Here is a 14,200-nt window from a genome sequence, read left to right as displayed (position 1 = left end):
AATACATCAAAGATGAAACATGTCGAGGCTTTCGCTCAGACACAGATTGCCCTTGCTGCGAAATTCCTCTGCATAACGCTTCGTATTACTGGGGGACGGCATCATGCGCTCCGAATAATAAGTGTACGGAGCAGCAAAGGGGAAAAGCCTGCGTAAACACGGAAGGAAGACTTCCCTGGCTCTGTTTGACACGAGGTTTTGGGGTGTCCGCTAGCTGAGAGGGATAGTGGTGGGGTTGACAACGCCGCCTGAGGGAGACATACACAATATAAGGAGCCGTGACTAGTGACTAGTGAAGGGCGGACACTGGCTCGACACGTGCTCGTTCGCTCCCGCAAACTCCTCACAAGGATGGATTAGGGTATTTGTGACAAAAAAATCTGCGGGTCTTCAAGCTTCAATGACGGGTGGCATTGTCCGGGAGGCAGCGCGTTGAATGATATGGTTCCTTGTCCCGAACGACCGATGACGACTCCACTCTTATCCTCGTCACTTCGTTTATCATCTGATCAGGACCCACCTATATTCTTGCGTATCAGAGTTGCAGGGATCGCTGACGCCTGTTACGTCTCGACGACCATACCCGTGTAAGTTTTCCCGCAGACCAAACATCCCCAATACGGCGCTGATATCACTCTTTGCGTTCCTCTTACCAGTTCCGCGGGTGTGCACATGCAGGAAGTACTTGAAGTCGTTTGCCGGAAACGCAAACTGACGAACCCAAAGGAATATGCGTTGATTCTCAACGATATAAATGCCCTTGTTTACCTCGACCGTACTGTCGCATCGTTGCAAGGGAAGCATGAGTTGACCTTGTTGAAGAGGATCGATGCTCCCACGGTTGGGCATCGAACCTGAGAATCATTGAGAAGCGATGCCGGCCGTGGATGTACAGCGTGAGTTTCTTCCGCTTGCGATTTCTCCCTCCCTCCATTCTCCTCGTGTCACGAACGGGAAAACCAGTTTTGAGTTGGAAAATAATCATTTTCGCTGACCACGCACCCCTTGTAAATATACAGTTTGTCGTCGCATCCGCGGTATGCTACGTCACCTCTGTCGCGTTCCCTGCACGAGAGACGTACACGGAGAATCTCATCTCGGAGCACGATCCATTGTCTCCGATGGGTGCGCCGTACGATGCTGATGCAGAAAAGACCCGTGACGTGGAGGTTTGGTTGAGACTAAATAGGATGTTCGTTATAAGTAGGTCGATCGACGTGTAAAAGAAACACGGATTACAGCGCTCTTGTTCACGAAGGTTTAAGCGTGCTTTCAAGTGATGAAGTGTCCCATCCTCAACTGGGCCGTAATAATATCGTTAAGTCCATTCTGGCCTCTAGCCATGGTGGGTATATATGCATTCGAACCTTATATACGTGTGCATCCAAAACCCTAGGACAATAAAAGCGAGCCATAACATACGTAATGGAATCTACCAGGTCGATAATATACTTTCGTGACGACCAGGCGCACAGTCCAGCCAGTGGAAGGGGGATGATGTTAACAGTAAATATCGAACATGCCGATAGTGTCCAAGATCACAGTGATTCTTCGAGTCAGATCCGGCTTTCCCTAACTTGTTCCAATCCGCATATTTCCTAGCCCTCGACTCGGGAGTGTCCGAGCCACCGTTTCAGACGGCCGCTATGAGTGAGTGGTCAGGACGTGGCAACAGACTGACGCAGACTTTGAAAACTTGCCAGATAGTAACCGGTTCCTTTTGAATTGGAAGAGTCTTCTTCGTGTTTCCCAAACCTTGTACGATACTCCAGGCGGCTTCCGAGGTATTGTTGAACCTCTCAGGACGGGCCCCTGCTTTGATGAGTGACCGCCACTGTCCGCTCACGAGTTTCTTCTGCATCTCCTCAGCCATCGACTTTTCCACTTGGTCGCACATAGTCGTAACCAGCCGAACGCGATCAGCTGCTTCGTTTCCGCACAAGCGAGTAATTAACTGGAAACTTTGCATATCGGTGGCGGACAAGCGGTCGTCCATTACACTATGGGTGTATATCACACCCGTAAGCTTAATAGAGTGCTGGTGCCTGCTTAGATGTTAGGCAAATGTTATATTGTAAGTTAACGAAAATTGCGCACGTCTCCTTCAGCCATCTAGTTATTGCTTCGAACACTTCACTTTGCGGTATCTTCTGGTTATTGAATCCTGGCGTATCCACGAAGATGAACCGCTGCCCATTACGATAGCTTTCGTATGCATAGATGCCTGTCGTACGGGAGAAGAGTTCACCCGCTCCATCCTCTGGTTGCATCCCAGTAAGTTTGTTGATGAACTATTAGATGTCATCCGCAATGAGTGACGAGCTTATAGACGGTGACGATCTTCATCAACTCACATTGCTCATTCCGGAACCTGTTTTCCCTATGACGCTATCACAACGGGAGTTGTAGAAGCCAGATGGAGTTAATGTAGTGAAACGGCACACACAGGATAACGGCATCGTCGGGCCTAATTGCGGATGTCGGTACTAGTGCACGCAGTGTGCTCACTGACGACATTTGTTCGCGAAGGGTATGTGGATAGGGTGAAGGGCGGGGGACAGATGACTGACTGCTTTTGCGGTTCGCTGGCATGTCTGAATAATATTTGCACGTAAGACGGTTGCTGTGGGGGAAGTGGAATTGGAACTATGCGGGCGTTCTGTGCAACGTACAAGCTCGGTTAAGTATCTGCTGTACTGGGGCGAGCTGGCTAAGTATGCGATCATCGAGATAACTGATAGGAATCCTTGCTATGCAGTGACGACAGTGCTGGCGCTACGCCGTGGGGGATTTGCAGTGCACGGCACTGCACGCGCTCCGGGTCGATGGTATAACCGACTTCCACCGAAGGGAATTTCTCAATTCGGGGTCTCATATGCAGTGCAAGCAGTGCTTCAGCGTTCAACAGGCGCCCTGAAGAAATAGGGCGCTGCGGCCGAGTATGTCGAGCTTGGGAGCGCAAGGGGACCGGAGTTGGTCAACTGGAAAGCCGATGGAAGGTTTCTGGTTTCTGTCGTCTGGGGTGATACCATCATATGTGGAGCGCCGAACGGCGTCCAAGTGTCGTGAGCCGGCCTCGGATGACGCTGAAGTTCAACTCGTATGTCACGCTTCTCAATCATTCATTCCTAGACAGATCCACGATTGGAGTACTTCACTTTCACTTAATACCTTATGACCAGTAATGTAGTCGGGACCACGTCAACATGTAACCGAGCGTCTGGCGTGCTGATTACATAATTCTAACTCTCCCGCTGTCGTATCCTGCCTCGATCAGCACCAAGATCCTATTTTGAAGGGGTACAACGAACGGGGAAAAAATAAGAACTTGCACACGTCGTACGGCGATACGTCTGCAATACCTGTGGAAACGCACCAGCACGAGTCGAGCTGGACCCTCGATCCTACAAGGCCACTACGGTGGGGGCTCACGAATAGCTGGGGTAGATGGCATCTAGGGACCGAACGTGTTGCGGGGTTATCGAAGACGCTCGTGTCGAAGCTCGCAAACGAAGAGTCAATAGACCGCAGCCATGGATTGTGCGCAAGCTTGCCATCGGACTCTTCCTCGCTGTCGCTGGATACGTGTCGTATGTGTACATCGGGAGAGTCTGCAAGAGTATGCTCACTAGGGATGGAGAGGTAACGGCTAGTTTGCCTGTTGGAGGTGAGTTGTCGCATTTTTCGAGTGGTCGCGCCACAAGACATGAACTATTCGGACAGTTGTATTCCTTGTCATTTATTCAACCCTTTTGCTGCTCATTCTGTGGTCTTACGCCAAGGTCTGCATGATGTGTACATTTGCGCTGTTTGACCCCTATTTTCTCATCACCGTCACTCAGGTCGTCTTTACGTCCCCGGGAGTCGCCCGAGATGTAGGTTCATGCTTCGACAAACCTCATCTTGCCCTGACCGGTTGCACAGTTTACGAGCCGGACACAACGACCGACTTATGACCTCGATCGCCACCCTTCATCCATGACGTCTGAACTACGTGGAGTCCCCTATGATCAGGTGTCCACAGTTCACACGTATACGTCAGACCATGCCCAACACACACAAGATTCCAGGACACAATCAAGCTTTACATTGCAACGCGACTTTCAAGCTTCGTTATCATCAAGACGTTCCGAGAGTGTCCTTCCTAGGACGGCGGGGACAACGACGATTCCTCGCGATACCCAACACCACAATACCGGTCATCACAAGGGGAGTTCGCAAGCGACGGCTTACTCTAGCCACCACATTGCTAGTACCAACGCCGTCAGGAGCCCCGAGGAAGCACGTGTAAGAGACGTGCTGGCTAACCCTGAGGCACCCTACGTGCCCGACAACATTGCTCTACCCCCGATTAATACCGGGAGTACTCGCTCTCGAAGTAGGGAACCCAACGGATTGGGGCCGGGTCAAAGTCGAAACATCAATGGGATCTCGAGGCGTCCTCCAACTACGCCGATACTGTTACCCGAGAACAGGTATTGCAGTCGGTGTAAGATAGTGAAGCCGTACCGAACGCACCATTGTCGAGCGTGCGGAACTGTGAGTGGAGACATAATCCCTTTCCCAATAAGCATGCAGCTGAACTAACGTTGTCTCCGAAAGTGCGTGCTGAGGTACGACCATCATTGTCCCTGTAAGTGTCAGATCATTTCGTTGGGAGAACTTCCGTCGTTTAGCTTTGGTTAGGGATCGGACAGTGTGTTGGAGCGTTCAATCAGAAAGTAAGCGTGCATATCCTTCAGGTTGCGCTTGACTCATAGCAAATAGTTTTTTATCAATTTTCTCCTATGGGGAACCGTGGGCTGCTGGTGGACGTTTGGGAGCCTGTTGGGTCTTTATCGTATATATCAAGCGAAGGTGTCGTCTGACCTGCAAATACCCATTGCGATCGCCTTGTAAGTCATTCTTTGGGATCGTGGATAGCCAGTGAATGACGTCGACGCTTCCGACAGAGCTGGCTTGTTCGGGTTCTTTGTAACTGGGTTGTTCATGACACAAGTTCATCTCACGCTGAACAACCAAACAACGGTAGAGTCCATGTATGCAAAATCGATGAGGGAGCGTGAACAAGCCGCATTGGCCCACGAATTTCAGTGGTGGCAGTTTGGGTAAGAGAGCAAGGAAGGGCGTCTCATTTCGTCACTAATAAGGGTAACATTTGTTACAGGGCGAAACGGAGAACGAGACGACGGTGGGATCAGGAGTGGGGGAGGATAGGGAAAGAGGGAAATATCTGGTGGTTGGGGAATCATCGAGCTAATTGGGAAGCGGTGATGAGTAAGAACGTGTGGTGGTGGTTCCGTAAGTCTTGCTCTTTCCATCGTGCTGGGTTGTGCTGACGAGTGTGAATAGTGCCAGTGGGACACTGTCTTGACGATGGGGCGAACTACCCGGTGAACCCTCGCTTTGATGCACAGGGTCGGTGGAGCAGGCGAGAAGAATGGCCTGACGAACTACGATAGTATATGACGCGTGATTTATTCCGTGTTTGATTTCATGACGTTTGCCTGTTACTTACTGTACGGACGATATCTACCCACATGCTGCTGTACGACATTTGGGTACTTCTGACTTGGCTGGGCTGGACGATATCTACCCACATGCTGCTGTACGACATTTGGGTACTTCTGACTTGGCTGGGCTGGACGTAAGCTAGCAACATGCGGTGGATTCGGGCGGACCATCGCCTACAAAGAACCACACGGCCGCCCAAATACAAACGGTGCTTTCCACGGGGTTGGAGCCTTCCGACTTACCACGATCACCCCAGCGTCGTCGTCGACCTAAGTCACTGACACTTTAGTGTAATACTCACCACAAGTACAAGTTGAACATCATCTCGCACAACCATGTCTCCAGTTGCTACCTCTCCCCACGATTCTCAAGTATCCAACGGTCGTGCCCCCAAATCTGTGAAGTCGGGCAACGGCGCCTATAACGCGGATGCCAGGTGTTCCTGTGCATTTGTCGTCTGCGGACCACATTCGTATGGAGCACGAGTATGCCGCTCACAAGTAAGTCGAAACGAACGCAGCGAAGTAGGCGGTTTGGGTTGTCCCTAGTGAGAGGGGATGAATGCTTAAATACCCTACCTACTACGTCACTACGCCGTGATATCCACCCCCCATTCCAGGGGGTCTCTTGACGGTGTTCTTTTCCGTTCTATCGAGGTCGACGATCATGATGCTCACATGCTGCGCACGTTTTTGTGCTTCTTTTGATAATCGTACAGCTACCATCCCTTGCCTGCTGTGTTTGACCGTGCCAATGGCGCAATGTGAGCATTTTATGCCAATGGCGTTGCCAGCGCGCAACTCTCTCATCAGCCGTCTCTTTTTCGCAGAGTATGGGACCCGGAAGGGAAAGAATACATCGACATGCTGTCGGCTTATTCGTAAGCTCTCTTTGTGCTACTGGCTCATCCCATCCCCGCTCACATCACATCTCGATATAGGGCTGTCAATCAGGTTCGTATTCAGTCTTGCCCTTGTTAATGTTCAACAGGGCTGGCTCACGAGTCGGATTATTATAGGGCCATTGTCACCCTAAGATAGTTGCCACGCTCATCGAGCAGGCCCAGAAACTCACTCTGTCTTCTCGGGCATTTTACAACTCTATTTTTACCCGATATGCTCAGCAAATCACGGAGATGTTCTCCTATGGGAGCGTCCTTCCGATGAACACGGGAGCCGAGGCAGTCGAGACTGCTGTCAAACTCGCGAGGAAATGGGCGTATATGAAGAAGGGAGTTCCAGAGGGAAAGGCCATGGTGTTGAGTGTCGAAGGGAATTTTCATGGCAGGACAATCGGAGTTATCAGGTTTGTTTATTTGTTCGTTCGTACCGCGTAGGCGCTGATCACCGATCTTTTCTGCCAAATGGCACGTCAGTCTGAGCACTGACCCGGAGAGCCGGGGAGGTTTCGGGCCATATCTCGAGGGCGTAGGACCCACGTTCCGCGACAACGGTACCGTGCGAACGATTCGCTTCGGTGTTATAGAGGATTTGGAGCGTGCACTGGAGCTATATGGAGAGTACGTCGCAGGATTCTTGGTGGAGCCTATCCAAGGCGAAGCAGGGTGAGCTCCAACACTTCTTTTGTCGTCTGTTCTGCCTGACCAGGTGATACCCACCTTTCTAGCATCGTTGTTCCACCCACTGGCTACCTCGCGCAAGTCCGCAAGTTGTGCACGAAATACAATGTATTGCTGATTTGCGACGAGATCCAAACAGTAAAGAGCTCTGTTATTGTTTGGGGATTCTGTTGTGGCTGACTGAAATGTTGTAGGGACTTTGCAGGACTGGCAAGATGCTGTGTTGCGAGCACGAGAATGTCAGACCGGACATCGTGTTATTGGGCAAGGCTCTCTCTGGTGGAGGTTGGTTGATTGTCTTCGAAGTCGAGACAGATTTCGCTCAAGTGACATTCCCTTAGTGTACCCCGTCTCCGCGGTGCTTGCCGACAAAGAAATCATGTACTGTATTGGTCCAGGTGAACATGGAAGTACCTACGGCGGGTAAGCTTACTTGTACACCTTCGTTCCTCCTGCATGATCTGACCTGTTCGATCCCTCAGCAACCCTCTTGGGTGTGCAGTAGCGATGACGGCACTTCGTGTTCTTGTCGACGAGAACCTCTCCGAGCGCGCTGAACGTCTTGGAGAAATCTTCCGTTCGGAGATGAAGGCGGTGAAATCGCCACTGGTGAAGGAGGTTCGCGGCAAGGGTCTGCTGAACGCAGTCGTGATCGACGAAGAGAAGAGCATTAAGGGAAGGTCTGCTTGGCAGTTCTGTTTGCTGTTGAAGAGCCGTGGCGTGCTTGCGAAGCCGACACACGTGAACATGTAAGTGCAAGCCTTGCCATCGTTGACTTGGTATTGTTGATGCAAGTTGTGTCGGACTAGCATACGCTTCGCCCCACCTCTCGTGATCTCTGAGGAAGACCTCCGAAAGGCTATCAAAGTGATTGCCGAGTGTCTCGAGGACCTTGATAAAGTAAGTGTGCGGTACCGCGATTATTACTGTCTGCATGTTGTAACTGTGACTCGACATATTTCTTTGGCACAGCTCGATGATATTCCTGGTGAAGTCGAGAGCGAGAAAGGGCATACAGACACGATCACCAATTAACTTTTTCCTATCGGAATGTTGGCGGTAGGGTAGGTGGGTAACCAGTTGTCGTTTTATGTTGTCATACATACATGTATCGGTACAGTGTACTAAAGACGAGAAGTATACATAGTGCACGCAAGTCGAAACACTAGTGAAAGTGCTAGTTTAACGGTACAGGTTACGTCATTCGAATGTCGTCGCTCCACCGGCCTCGTCCCCCACCCTCGCAGGATCAGGCACAATCAAGTCGGCAGCCTGGGAACACCGTTGCCACGTGTCCGCTGTGCCGCCGACCGCCAAGTTTAGTGTGTATGGCTACCGAATGACCTCGAAACTGGCGCTTACGCAGCGTCTCCACCTTGAATGCAAAACCTGCGGCCTGCATCAGTCTTCCCTTCGTCTCTTGTTCTACACTTGACACTCACCACACGACGGATTGGAGTATGCGTAATGACTTGTAAATTTATTGACGTGTTGAACTTCTGCATTGACTCGCAGAAAAGTAGAACGCAATGAATTCGTCAACGGACCAGTGGGGCAAGAAACCGCAGAACCGGTAGTACACTCTCGGAAGCACCAGGGTGGGGAGGGGAAAAGCACCACGATATTGAGAGGACTTGGATATCTAGAAAGTACACACTCCTATTGCAGATGAGAATTGGTCGAGTGCGACACAGGTGGCATGCAGGACGGAGATGAGCGAGACGAGAAGGGGAGACTGTCGAACAATGGTGGGTACTCGAAACGACAAGAATCCAGAGGATATGGCAGACGGCAATGCGACGAATACAGCGGAAAGGGACCTGGGTGAGTGAGTGCCCTTGGTCCCGTATCGGGAAAACCGTTTCAGGGCAACTCCAACTACAAAATCACAATCATCTCCACATCCACGGCAGTGAGCACAATGCATCATTGAGAAGCCCCCGTCAAGTAGTACCGTGGCCCCAGAAAAGCGAGAGGGCTGGCAACGAAAAAGGGGAGACATGGCACCTATAACCTCACAGGGTCCACCTGGGGAAGGGGAGCGCCTCGGATGACAACGGCTGGGGTGATTCACGCAAAAATCTGGGAGGCAGTATCGGACAGCTAGGCGGTTGCGGTGAAAAAGGAACTGCGTCAATCAGACCATCCAATCCCGAGTTATCTACAGAGACATCCTACAGCCCTTTAGACAGAAAACCTGGCATATCTTGACAACGGCTGCATAGAAGTGGACGAATGTAAGCGTCCCCGGAGAGTTCAGCGAGAGGGATGAGAATTCCGAAAAAGCGAGAGGATCGGCATGGAGATGCACGAGATACGACCAGAAGACCTCGAGGATGGACCTCACCACAAAAATGCGTAGAACTCCACCGCTTGCCATATCAGTACGAGCCCGGAACCAACATGGACATATCATCGAATACCCCACCAAAAGCAAGAGATGCAGCGCGAAAATGACCAATATACGCGGTCGAGACTCGGCCTGTAGTGTTTGGCTTGCCGAGCGACAGTTGTGTCGTGGATACCGTATCCATGGATGCGAGGCGTCATGTATGACGTGGAATCGTGTTTGGTCCATCACTGGTTGACATTTGGCAAGCGACTCGAGTCTGGGGGAAGAATGAGACACATTTTCATGCAACAGATTGAAGGGGGGGTCCATGACGGACTTACGGACTTCACTGTGTTTCACACGTGATAAAAAAGCATTTAAAAATTACGGCATTTACATATGTCCATGCATAATTTACATAAGTCCGAGCACGGAGCCATGCTGTCAATCGAGGCTCTCACTCTCCAAAAGTCCCTTCAGTCGTGGTTGATTTCGTGCGATGCCGCCCTCGAGTCCAAAAGGACTCCGACAGAGAAAGCTCTGTGGTTCTGCTGTCATGCATGATGACGGGTGTGCCAATCTCCAGTGTCATTCTGACGCCATTGTCGATGAACCAGAGAAACCACGTCCCGCTCGCGACGAGGTTGTGTGGGGAAAAACACCAGACGGACAAGGTAAGCGCCCTCGAAATATTCTCGTGATGGAGGTGGATGAGTTTTTGGTGTTGGCTGACAAAACATTGCAGTGTTTCGTGTACCAACTACCCACGACGTCCTCACAGCCCTCTTTCACCCAGCGTACGCAAAGAGTCATCTGGATATGGTTAGCTTGTCCCTTTTGGGATTCCAGCTAGTACTCTTCTACTTCCTGTCCCGAGCGGTATCGAAACGATTCTTCTTGTTCTATTTCATCTTCTGGCGCGCTGCCTACAATGCTGGCTTAGGCTGGGTCCTTACTAAGCAAAGCAAAAAGAGATGGATCGTTAGAGAGGTACAGAGACTTGGATGGCTTGATGAGACACGTTGTCCGGCCATGCGACGATGGATTCGTGCGCAATTAGCCGGAAAGATGGGAAAAGATTATTCCTTTGATGTATGTGTGATTCCTGAGTTGCTTTTCATCGATCAGCTGATCTTCCTGTTACAAGGATTTACCCTTGGAATACAATACATGGTTGTTGTTTAGGCAGCTCGTTGACGTGATTTTGCTCAAGTATGTCGTTTGAATGTTCTGGATAAGCATGATCTGATCTACCTATGCGTTCTAGTGATTTCCTCGCGTATTGTATGTTCGCTTTTGCGTCTTTTCGCGTTCCCGAAGGCCTTTCCCTTCCCGTTCATGTCTTGCGGTAAGTACTTGCCCTGGCCAATAAAAAGCTGACGCCGAATCGCTTTAGATGGATCGGCGGTATTAGCTTGATCGTGTTCAACATCTGGGTTAAAACTGAAGCACACAACGTCGTGAAGGATTATGGGTGGTACTGGGGCGATTGTTTTTTTCAGCGTGGTGCGCTGGTATTCGACGGGGTATTCGAACTGGCTCCTCATCCGATGTATTCAGTTGGTATGTGTCAGTCCTTTGGTGTGTTGGAAAGGCCTGAGCGTTCCATAGGTTATGCGGGTTACTATGGGCTGTCGCTCATCGTTGGAAGCTATCCCGTACTGTTCGTTAGTCTCACCGCTCACGCGGCACAGTTTGCTTTCCTGATATTCTTTGAAAATCCCCGTGAGCGGTGATTTCATTTCTGTCTGACGAGGATTCGAATTGCGGACAGATATCGAGCGGATGTATGGACAGAGGAAGCCAATCGCTGTGCGTAAACCTCTGCTCTCAGACGGAATCAGCAAGCCACGACAAGTCGGTGGAAAGGAAATGCCTGTTTCTGGCACCTACCATGACGACTCCATGAGCGAATCAACACCAGCTGCAACCGAAGGAGAGACTGCGTCAGAAAGTGAACTCGAAACGGAGACGGAGGCGGACGCCATACCCACTCCAGAGTCTCACCCAAGACATGGTCGTAAGCCATCTGTCGTCTGCGGTGCTATGGCTGACTCAGGAGGGCGAGAGAGTCGACACCCAGTTTCCCAACATGACCTTCATCACAAGTATTTCAGACGGGACGTCGTAAGTCCTTCACAACATCGATCTCTTGCGGTATGCCTTCCAACAATACCTCCCGTTGTCGCTTGTCTTCTAATGAAAATTATGTCTATCAGGTCTTCGGATTTCATGCTCGTTTTACTAATCTTCTACCTCTGCGTTATGTCATGCCTCCCGACTTTGTCCCACCGCACGACCTTGATGTTACATTTTGCGCATGCCTGTGCCTGGTGCACTTTCCATAGCTTTGGACTCGGTCTTCTCTTACGTGCGCAAAGCCAATCCAAGTTCATTGTCGGACACTTCTTGAAGAATTATCATTACCCTCCCAACGATAACGGGGATGGTGCTGTGCAGGAGGCATTTACGAATTGGAAAGCTATCTACAACACGAGCTTATGCATGACTTACAGTGAGTGCGCCTTCAGTGAGCTTGGTTGTGGCGATTGACTGAGGGCCCCTTTCAAGTTTCCCTTGGCGGACTTGCTTGGAAGACGTATTCTTTGCCTGATATGTGGTCGGAAGGAGACGCTTTACTTCGTCATACGCTAGGAGCTGTGCGTATTTCTCCATCTCGTTTTTCATGTCACTCACTCATTTTGAATAGCTGTTCATCGGTCTACACGCTTGGGCAGCAAGGGAATCTTATGAGGTCCTTGGCGTTTTTGGTAAGGTTATTTGACCCTGTCCTCTGCGTCGCTGAAAGTATGTGTTAGGCTGGTTTTACGGAGACTTTTTCGCAGAGGACTTCCCTGCTCACCTTGAGTACACTGGCATCTTCCGGTGTGTATCCATGTGAAGGCATGATATGAGTACGATGCTGAGCACCCGCGGGTAATGTGCAGGTATCTCGATAATCCAGAACTTATGAGCGGCGCATCCTTCCTGGGTCTTGCGTTGATCAGTGGAAGCAAGCTTGTCGGTTTTCTTGCGGTTATGCGTTTTGTATCACATTGTTGGTTCCTGAAGACGGTCGAGAAGTATGTGCTGCTTATATTGATGCATCCTAGTTTTGAATACGTCCACGGAACAGCCCGCATATGCGTAAATTATACGGTGAAAGCTTGCGCAAGGAAGCCGGATTTGTTAAAGTGATCAAGAACGTTGCGACCAAGAACGCGCGTCTTTTGGAATCTCGTGCTGGTCGACATGCCCCTGACATTAAAAGAGTAGCGAAGGAAGTGAAGGGGACGTTCGACAAGGTCTTTGAAGAGACTGCGGATGTTGTAGAGGAGTTTCTTGCGAAGTGTGAGTCTCGGGTGTTCCAGGGACGACATAGAGTTGCTAAATGGATTATATAGCCAAACCGAAAATCTCAGAGGTCGTACAGGAGACCAAGGTGCTTCTCCAGCAATCCCGGGAGAGACTTATCATCACGTTAGTGTCCTTCGTGCTTCCGAAGGAAATGATAGGTTTTGACCATTCTTGGTGATCTCAGTCGCGTCGCCAATGACCTTTCCTCATGTGACATTGCAAAGTACAAGTTATCGATACTCCCCAACCAGTTTGGCGACAAACGATTCCATCTCGGCGAGCCAATCCACGTACAGTGGCAGGCCCCACAGGGACATTCGCGGAAGGACTGGGTCGGTATTTACAGGGCACGTATATATCTTTCCACGCGTCGTGTGTGCCTGCGGTAGTGACCGGGTGTATCACAGGTTGCAGCCAACAAGTCAACATTAGTGACGAAGACGTCATCATTTGGGAAGTGGCTTCCTGTCTATGACGAAGAGTGGGACGGCGATGTGCCGCTGAACAGCAATCACCGCGTTTCATCGAAGAGCGTGGAATCTGAGACAGGCACTTTGACGTTCCGGGGTTCGACCCTTCCGTGGAAAGTCGGCCAATATGAGGTACGATGATATGTGTCGGACGATCCGATTTGGAGTGAATGGCTCAATTGTATCTTCTGTTTGATGTCTAGGTCCGTTATCATCATGATGGGAAATACAACGTTTTAAGTATGGATGGTCCTTTTGAAGTTTATGGTAAGTCAAAATCAATGTGGACGAGGTTAATCAAACCCTCTTTCTTTTTCCAGTTGAGAAGCACGGGCCTTTGGACTTCGACTCCGTGAAGGAATGCCTGGCACATATCGTCCCCCTCTGCTTGGACAACGATCCGTCGTTGATCCCTCTCTCGTGCGGAGAAACGGGAACCACCGAGACAAGTTCTGACGCGGACGGTGCCAACGCTGACGGGCGTGATTTAGATGACTTCACCTTCTGGTCAGAAGGACAGGCTAAGCGGATCTCTACGGCTATTAGAGAAGCATTTGATGTGGAGTATGCTCCTGAGGTCATCATGGCGGATGCGAACTTAACTACGCTAGCCAAGCGCATTCTGGTGTCCAAGCAGTTATTGGTGAATAGTTAGGTTTTTCGGAATGATCTCGTTCGTGGCTGTGGTGTACATTTTCACTCTGACGGATTTAATGATGTTGCCAAGGTCATGACTTCCACTATTAACCTTTTTGATTGGATACCATGAACAAACAAGCACCAACTGACTGAGTCATGCACTGAAAGACAATCACCTTGTTTACAAGGTCACTCCACCCTGAAAATGAGGTGCTTTTTTTGACATCTGCACATTTTCCCCCAATTCCACTCTGTATGGCAAATGCCCTGCTCCACTGCATGAATGATCAATTGTCATGTGAGGTCTAC

The 14,200-nt window shown here is 50.3% G+C and overlaps 5 protein-coding genes across 5 annotated transcripts; 4 read left to right on the top strand and 1 right to left on the bottom strand.

Annotated features, from left to right (window-relative positions):
• Positions 1 to 306: 306 nt before the first annotated feature.
• Positions 307 to 1,255, top strand: F5J12DRAFT_839557 (uncharacterized protein). Its single transcript, XM_051746080.1, has 4 exons — positions 307 to 587; positions 657 to 788; positions 823 to 896; positions 1,020 to 1,255. Exons 1-3 carry the CDS (start codon positions 442 to 444, stop codon positions 866 to 868), a joined length of 324 nt encoding a protein of 107 aa, XP_051598928.1. The 5' UTR covers positions 307 to 441; the 3' UTR covers positions 869 to 896; positions 1,020 to 1,255.
• Positions 1,256 to 1,299: 44 nt separating this feature from the next.
• On the bottom strand, positions 1,300 to 2,796 carry F5J12DRAFT_839553 (uncharacterized protein). Its single transcript, XM_051746079.1, has 4 exons — positions 2,355 to 2,796; positions 2,098 to 2,291; positions 1,701 to 2,045; positions 1,300 to 1,644 (listed from the first exon to the last, which is right to left on the bottom strand). The coding sequence occupies exons 1-4, from the start codon at positions 2,457 to 2,459 to the stop codon at positions 1,599 to 1,601; spliced, it is 690 nt and encodes a 229-aa protein (XP_051598927.1). The 5' UTR covers positions 2,460 to 2,796; the 3' UTR covers positions 1,300 to 1,598.
• A 651-nt stretch (positions 2,797 to 3,447) lies between these two features.
• F5J12DRAFT_944126 (DHHC palmitoyltransferase-domain-containing protein) lies at positions 3,448 to 5,756 on the top strand (the record flags this gene model as incomplete). The annotated part of the gene is made up of 11 exons (XM_051749718.1): positions 3,448 to 3,667; positions 3,724 to 3,782; positions 3,843 to 3,875; positions 3,925 to 4,137; positions 4,210 to 4,539; positions 4,603 to 4,633; positions 4,687 to 4,721; positions 4,768 to 4,895; positions 4,953 to 5,108; positions 5,168 to 5,301; positions 5,353 to 5,756. The coding sequence occupies 11 exons, from the start codon at positions 3,448 to 3,450 to the stop codon at positions 5,460 to 5,462; spliced, it is 1,449 nt and encodes a 482-aa protein (XP_051598926.1). The 3' UTR covers positions 5,463 to 5,756.
• A 93-nt stretch (positions 5,757 to 5,849) lies between these two features.
• F5J12DRAFT_944118 (pyridoxal phosphate-dependent transferase) lies at positions 5,850 to 8,443 on the top strand (the record flags this gene model as incomplete). The annotated part of the gene is made up of 13 exons (XM_051749717.1): positions 5,850 to 5,895; positions 5,951 to 6,014; positions 6,233 to 6,277; positions 6,344 to 6,394; positions 6,455 to 6,458; positions 6,533 to 6,819; positions 6,890 to 7,078; positions 7,141 to 7,231; positions 7,288 to 7,378; positions 7,435 to 7,516; positions 7,576 to 7,842; positions 7,903 to 7,993; positions 8,066 to 8,443. 13 exons carry the CDS (start codon positions 5,850 to 5,852, stop codon positions 8,126 to 8,128), a joined length of 1,371 nt encoding a protein of 456 aa, XP_051598925.1. The 3' UTR covers positions 8,129 to 8,443.
• Positions 8,444 to 9,832: 1,389 nt separating this feature from the next.
• F5J12DRAFT_839520 (phospholipid methyltransferase-domain-containing protein) lies at positions 9,833 to 13,993 on the top strand. The gene is made up of 17 exons (XM_051746078.1): positions 9,833 to 10,099; positions 10,171 to 10,517; positions 10,573 to 10,637; positions 10,693 to 10,773; positions 10,822 to 10,988; positions 11,037 to 11,150; positions 11,200 to 11,940; positions 11,997 to 12,085; positions 12,136 to 12,196; positions 12,245 to 12,311; positions 12,374 to 12,508; positions 12,562 to 12,776; positions 12,830 to 12,905; positions 12,967 to 13,129; positions 13,190 to 13,384; positions 13,456 to 13,519; positions 13,573 to 13,993. The coding sequence occupies exons 1-17, from the start codon at positions 9,925 to 9,927 to the stop codon at positions 13,905 to 13,907; spliced, it is 3,090 nt and encodes a 1,029-aa protein (XP_051598924.1). The 5' UTR covers positions 9,833 to 9,924; the 3' UTR covers positions 13,908 to 13,993.
• The last annotated feature ends 207 nt before the right edge of the window (positions 13,994 to 14,200 follow it).

The sequence above is a fragment of the Pisolithus orientalis genome (assembly GCF_024613125.1).
Source record: "Pisolithus orientalis strain OTSU chromosome Unknown F5J12scaffold_19, whole genome shotgun sequence".
NCBI classification, from domain to species: domain Eukaryota; kingdom Fungi; phylum Basidiomycota; class Agaricomycetes; order Boletales; family Pisolithaceae; genus Pisolithus; species Pisolithus orientalis.
Note: the sequence above shows the minus strand (reverse complement) of the source record. Positions and strands in the feature narration are given on the sequence as shown.

Bases quoted from the DNA above. Each gene is read 5' to 3' on its own strand.
- F5J12DRAFT_839520 (XM_051746078.1), top strand. From the start codon at position 9,925: ATGCCGCCCTCGAGTCCAAAAGGACTCCGACAGAGAAAGCTCTGTGGT. The intron at 12,906-12,966 runs GTTAGTGTCCTT...TGGTGATCTCAG, and splicing joins CGGGAGAGACTTATCATCAC to TCGCGTCGCCAATGACCTTT. The intron at 13,520-13,572 runs GTAAGTCAAAAT...TTCTTTTTCCAG, and splicing joins TGGTCCTTTTGAAGTTTATG to TTGAGAAGCACGGGCCTTTG.
- F5J12DRAFT_839557 (XM_051746080.1), top strand. From the start codon at position 442: ATGGTTCCTTGTCCCGAACGACCGATGACGACTCCACTCTTATCCTCG. The intron at 588-656 runs GTAAGTTTTCCC...TCCTCTTACCAG, and splicing joins GTCTCGACGACCATACCCGT to TTCCGCGGGTGTGCACATGC. The intron at 789-822 runs GTTGCAAGGGAA...ACCTTGTTGAAG, and splicing joins CTCGACCGTACTGTCGCATC to AGGATCGATGCTCCCACGGT.
- F5J12DRAFT_839553 (XM_051746079.1), bottom strand. From the start codon at position 2,459: ATGCCGTTATCCTGTGTGTGCCGTTTCACTACATTAACTCCATCTGGC. The intron at 2,046-2,097 runs GTGCGCAATTTT...ACATCTAAGCAG, and splicing joins ACTAGATGGCTGAAGGAGAC to GCACCAGCACTCTATTAAGC. The intron at 1,645-1,700 runs GCAAGTTTTCAA...ACTCACTCATAG, and splicing joins AAGGAACCGGTTACTATCTG to CGGCCGTCTGAAACGGTGGC.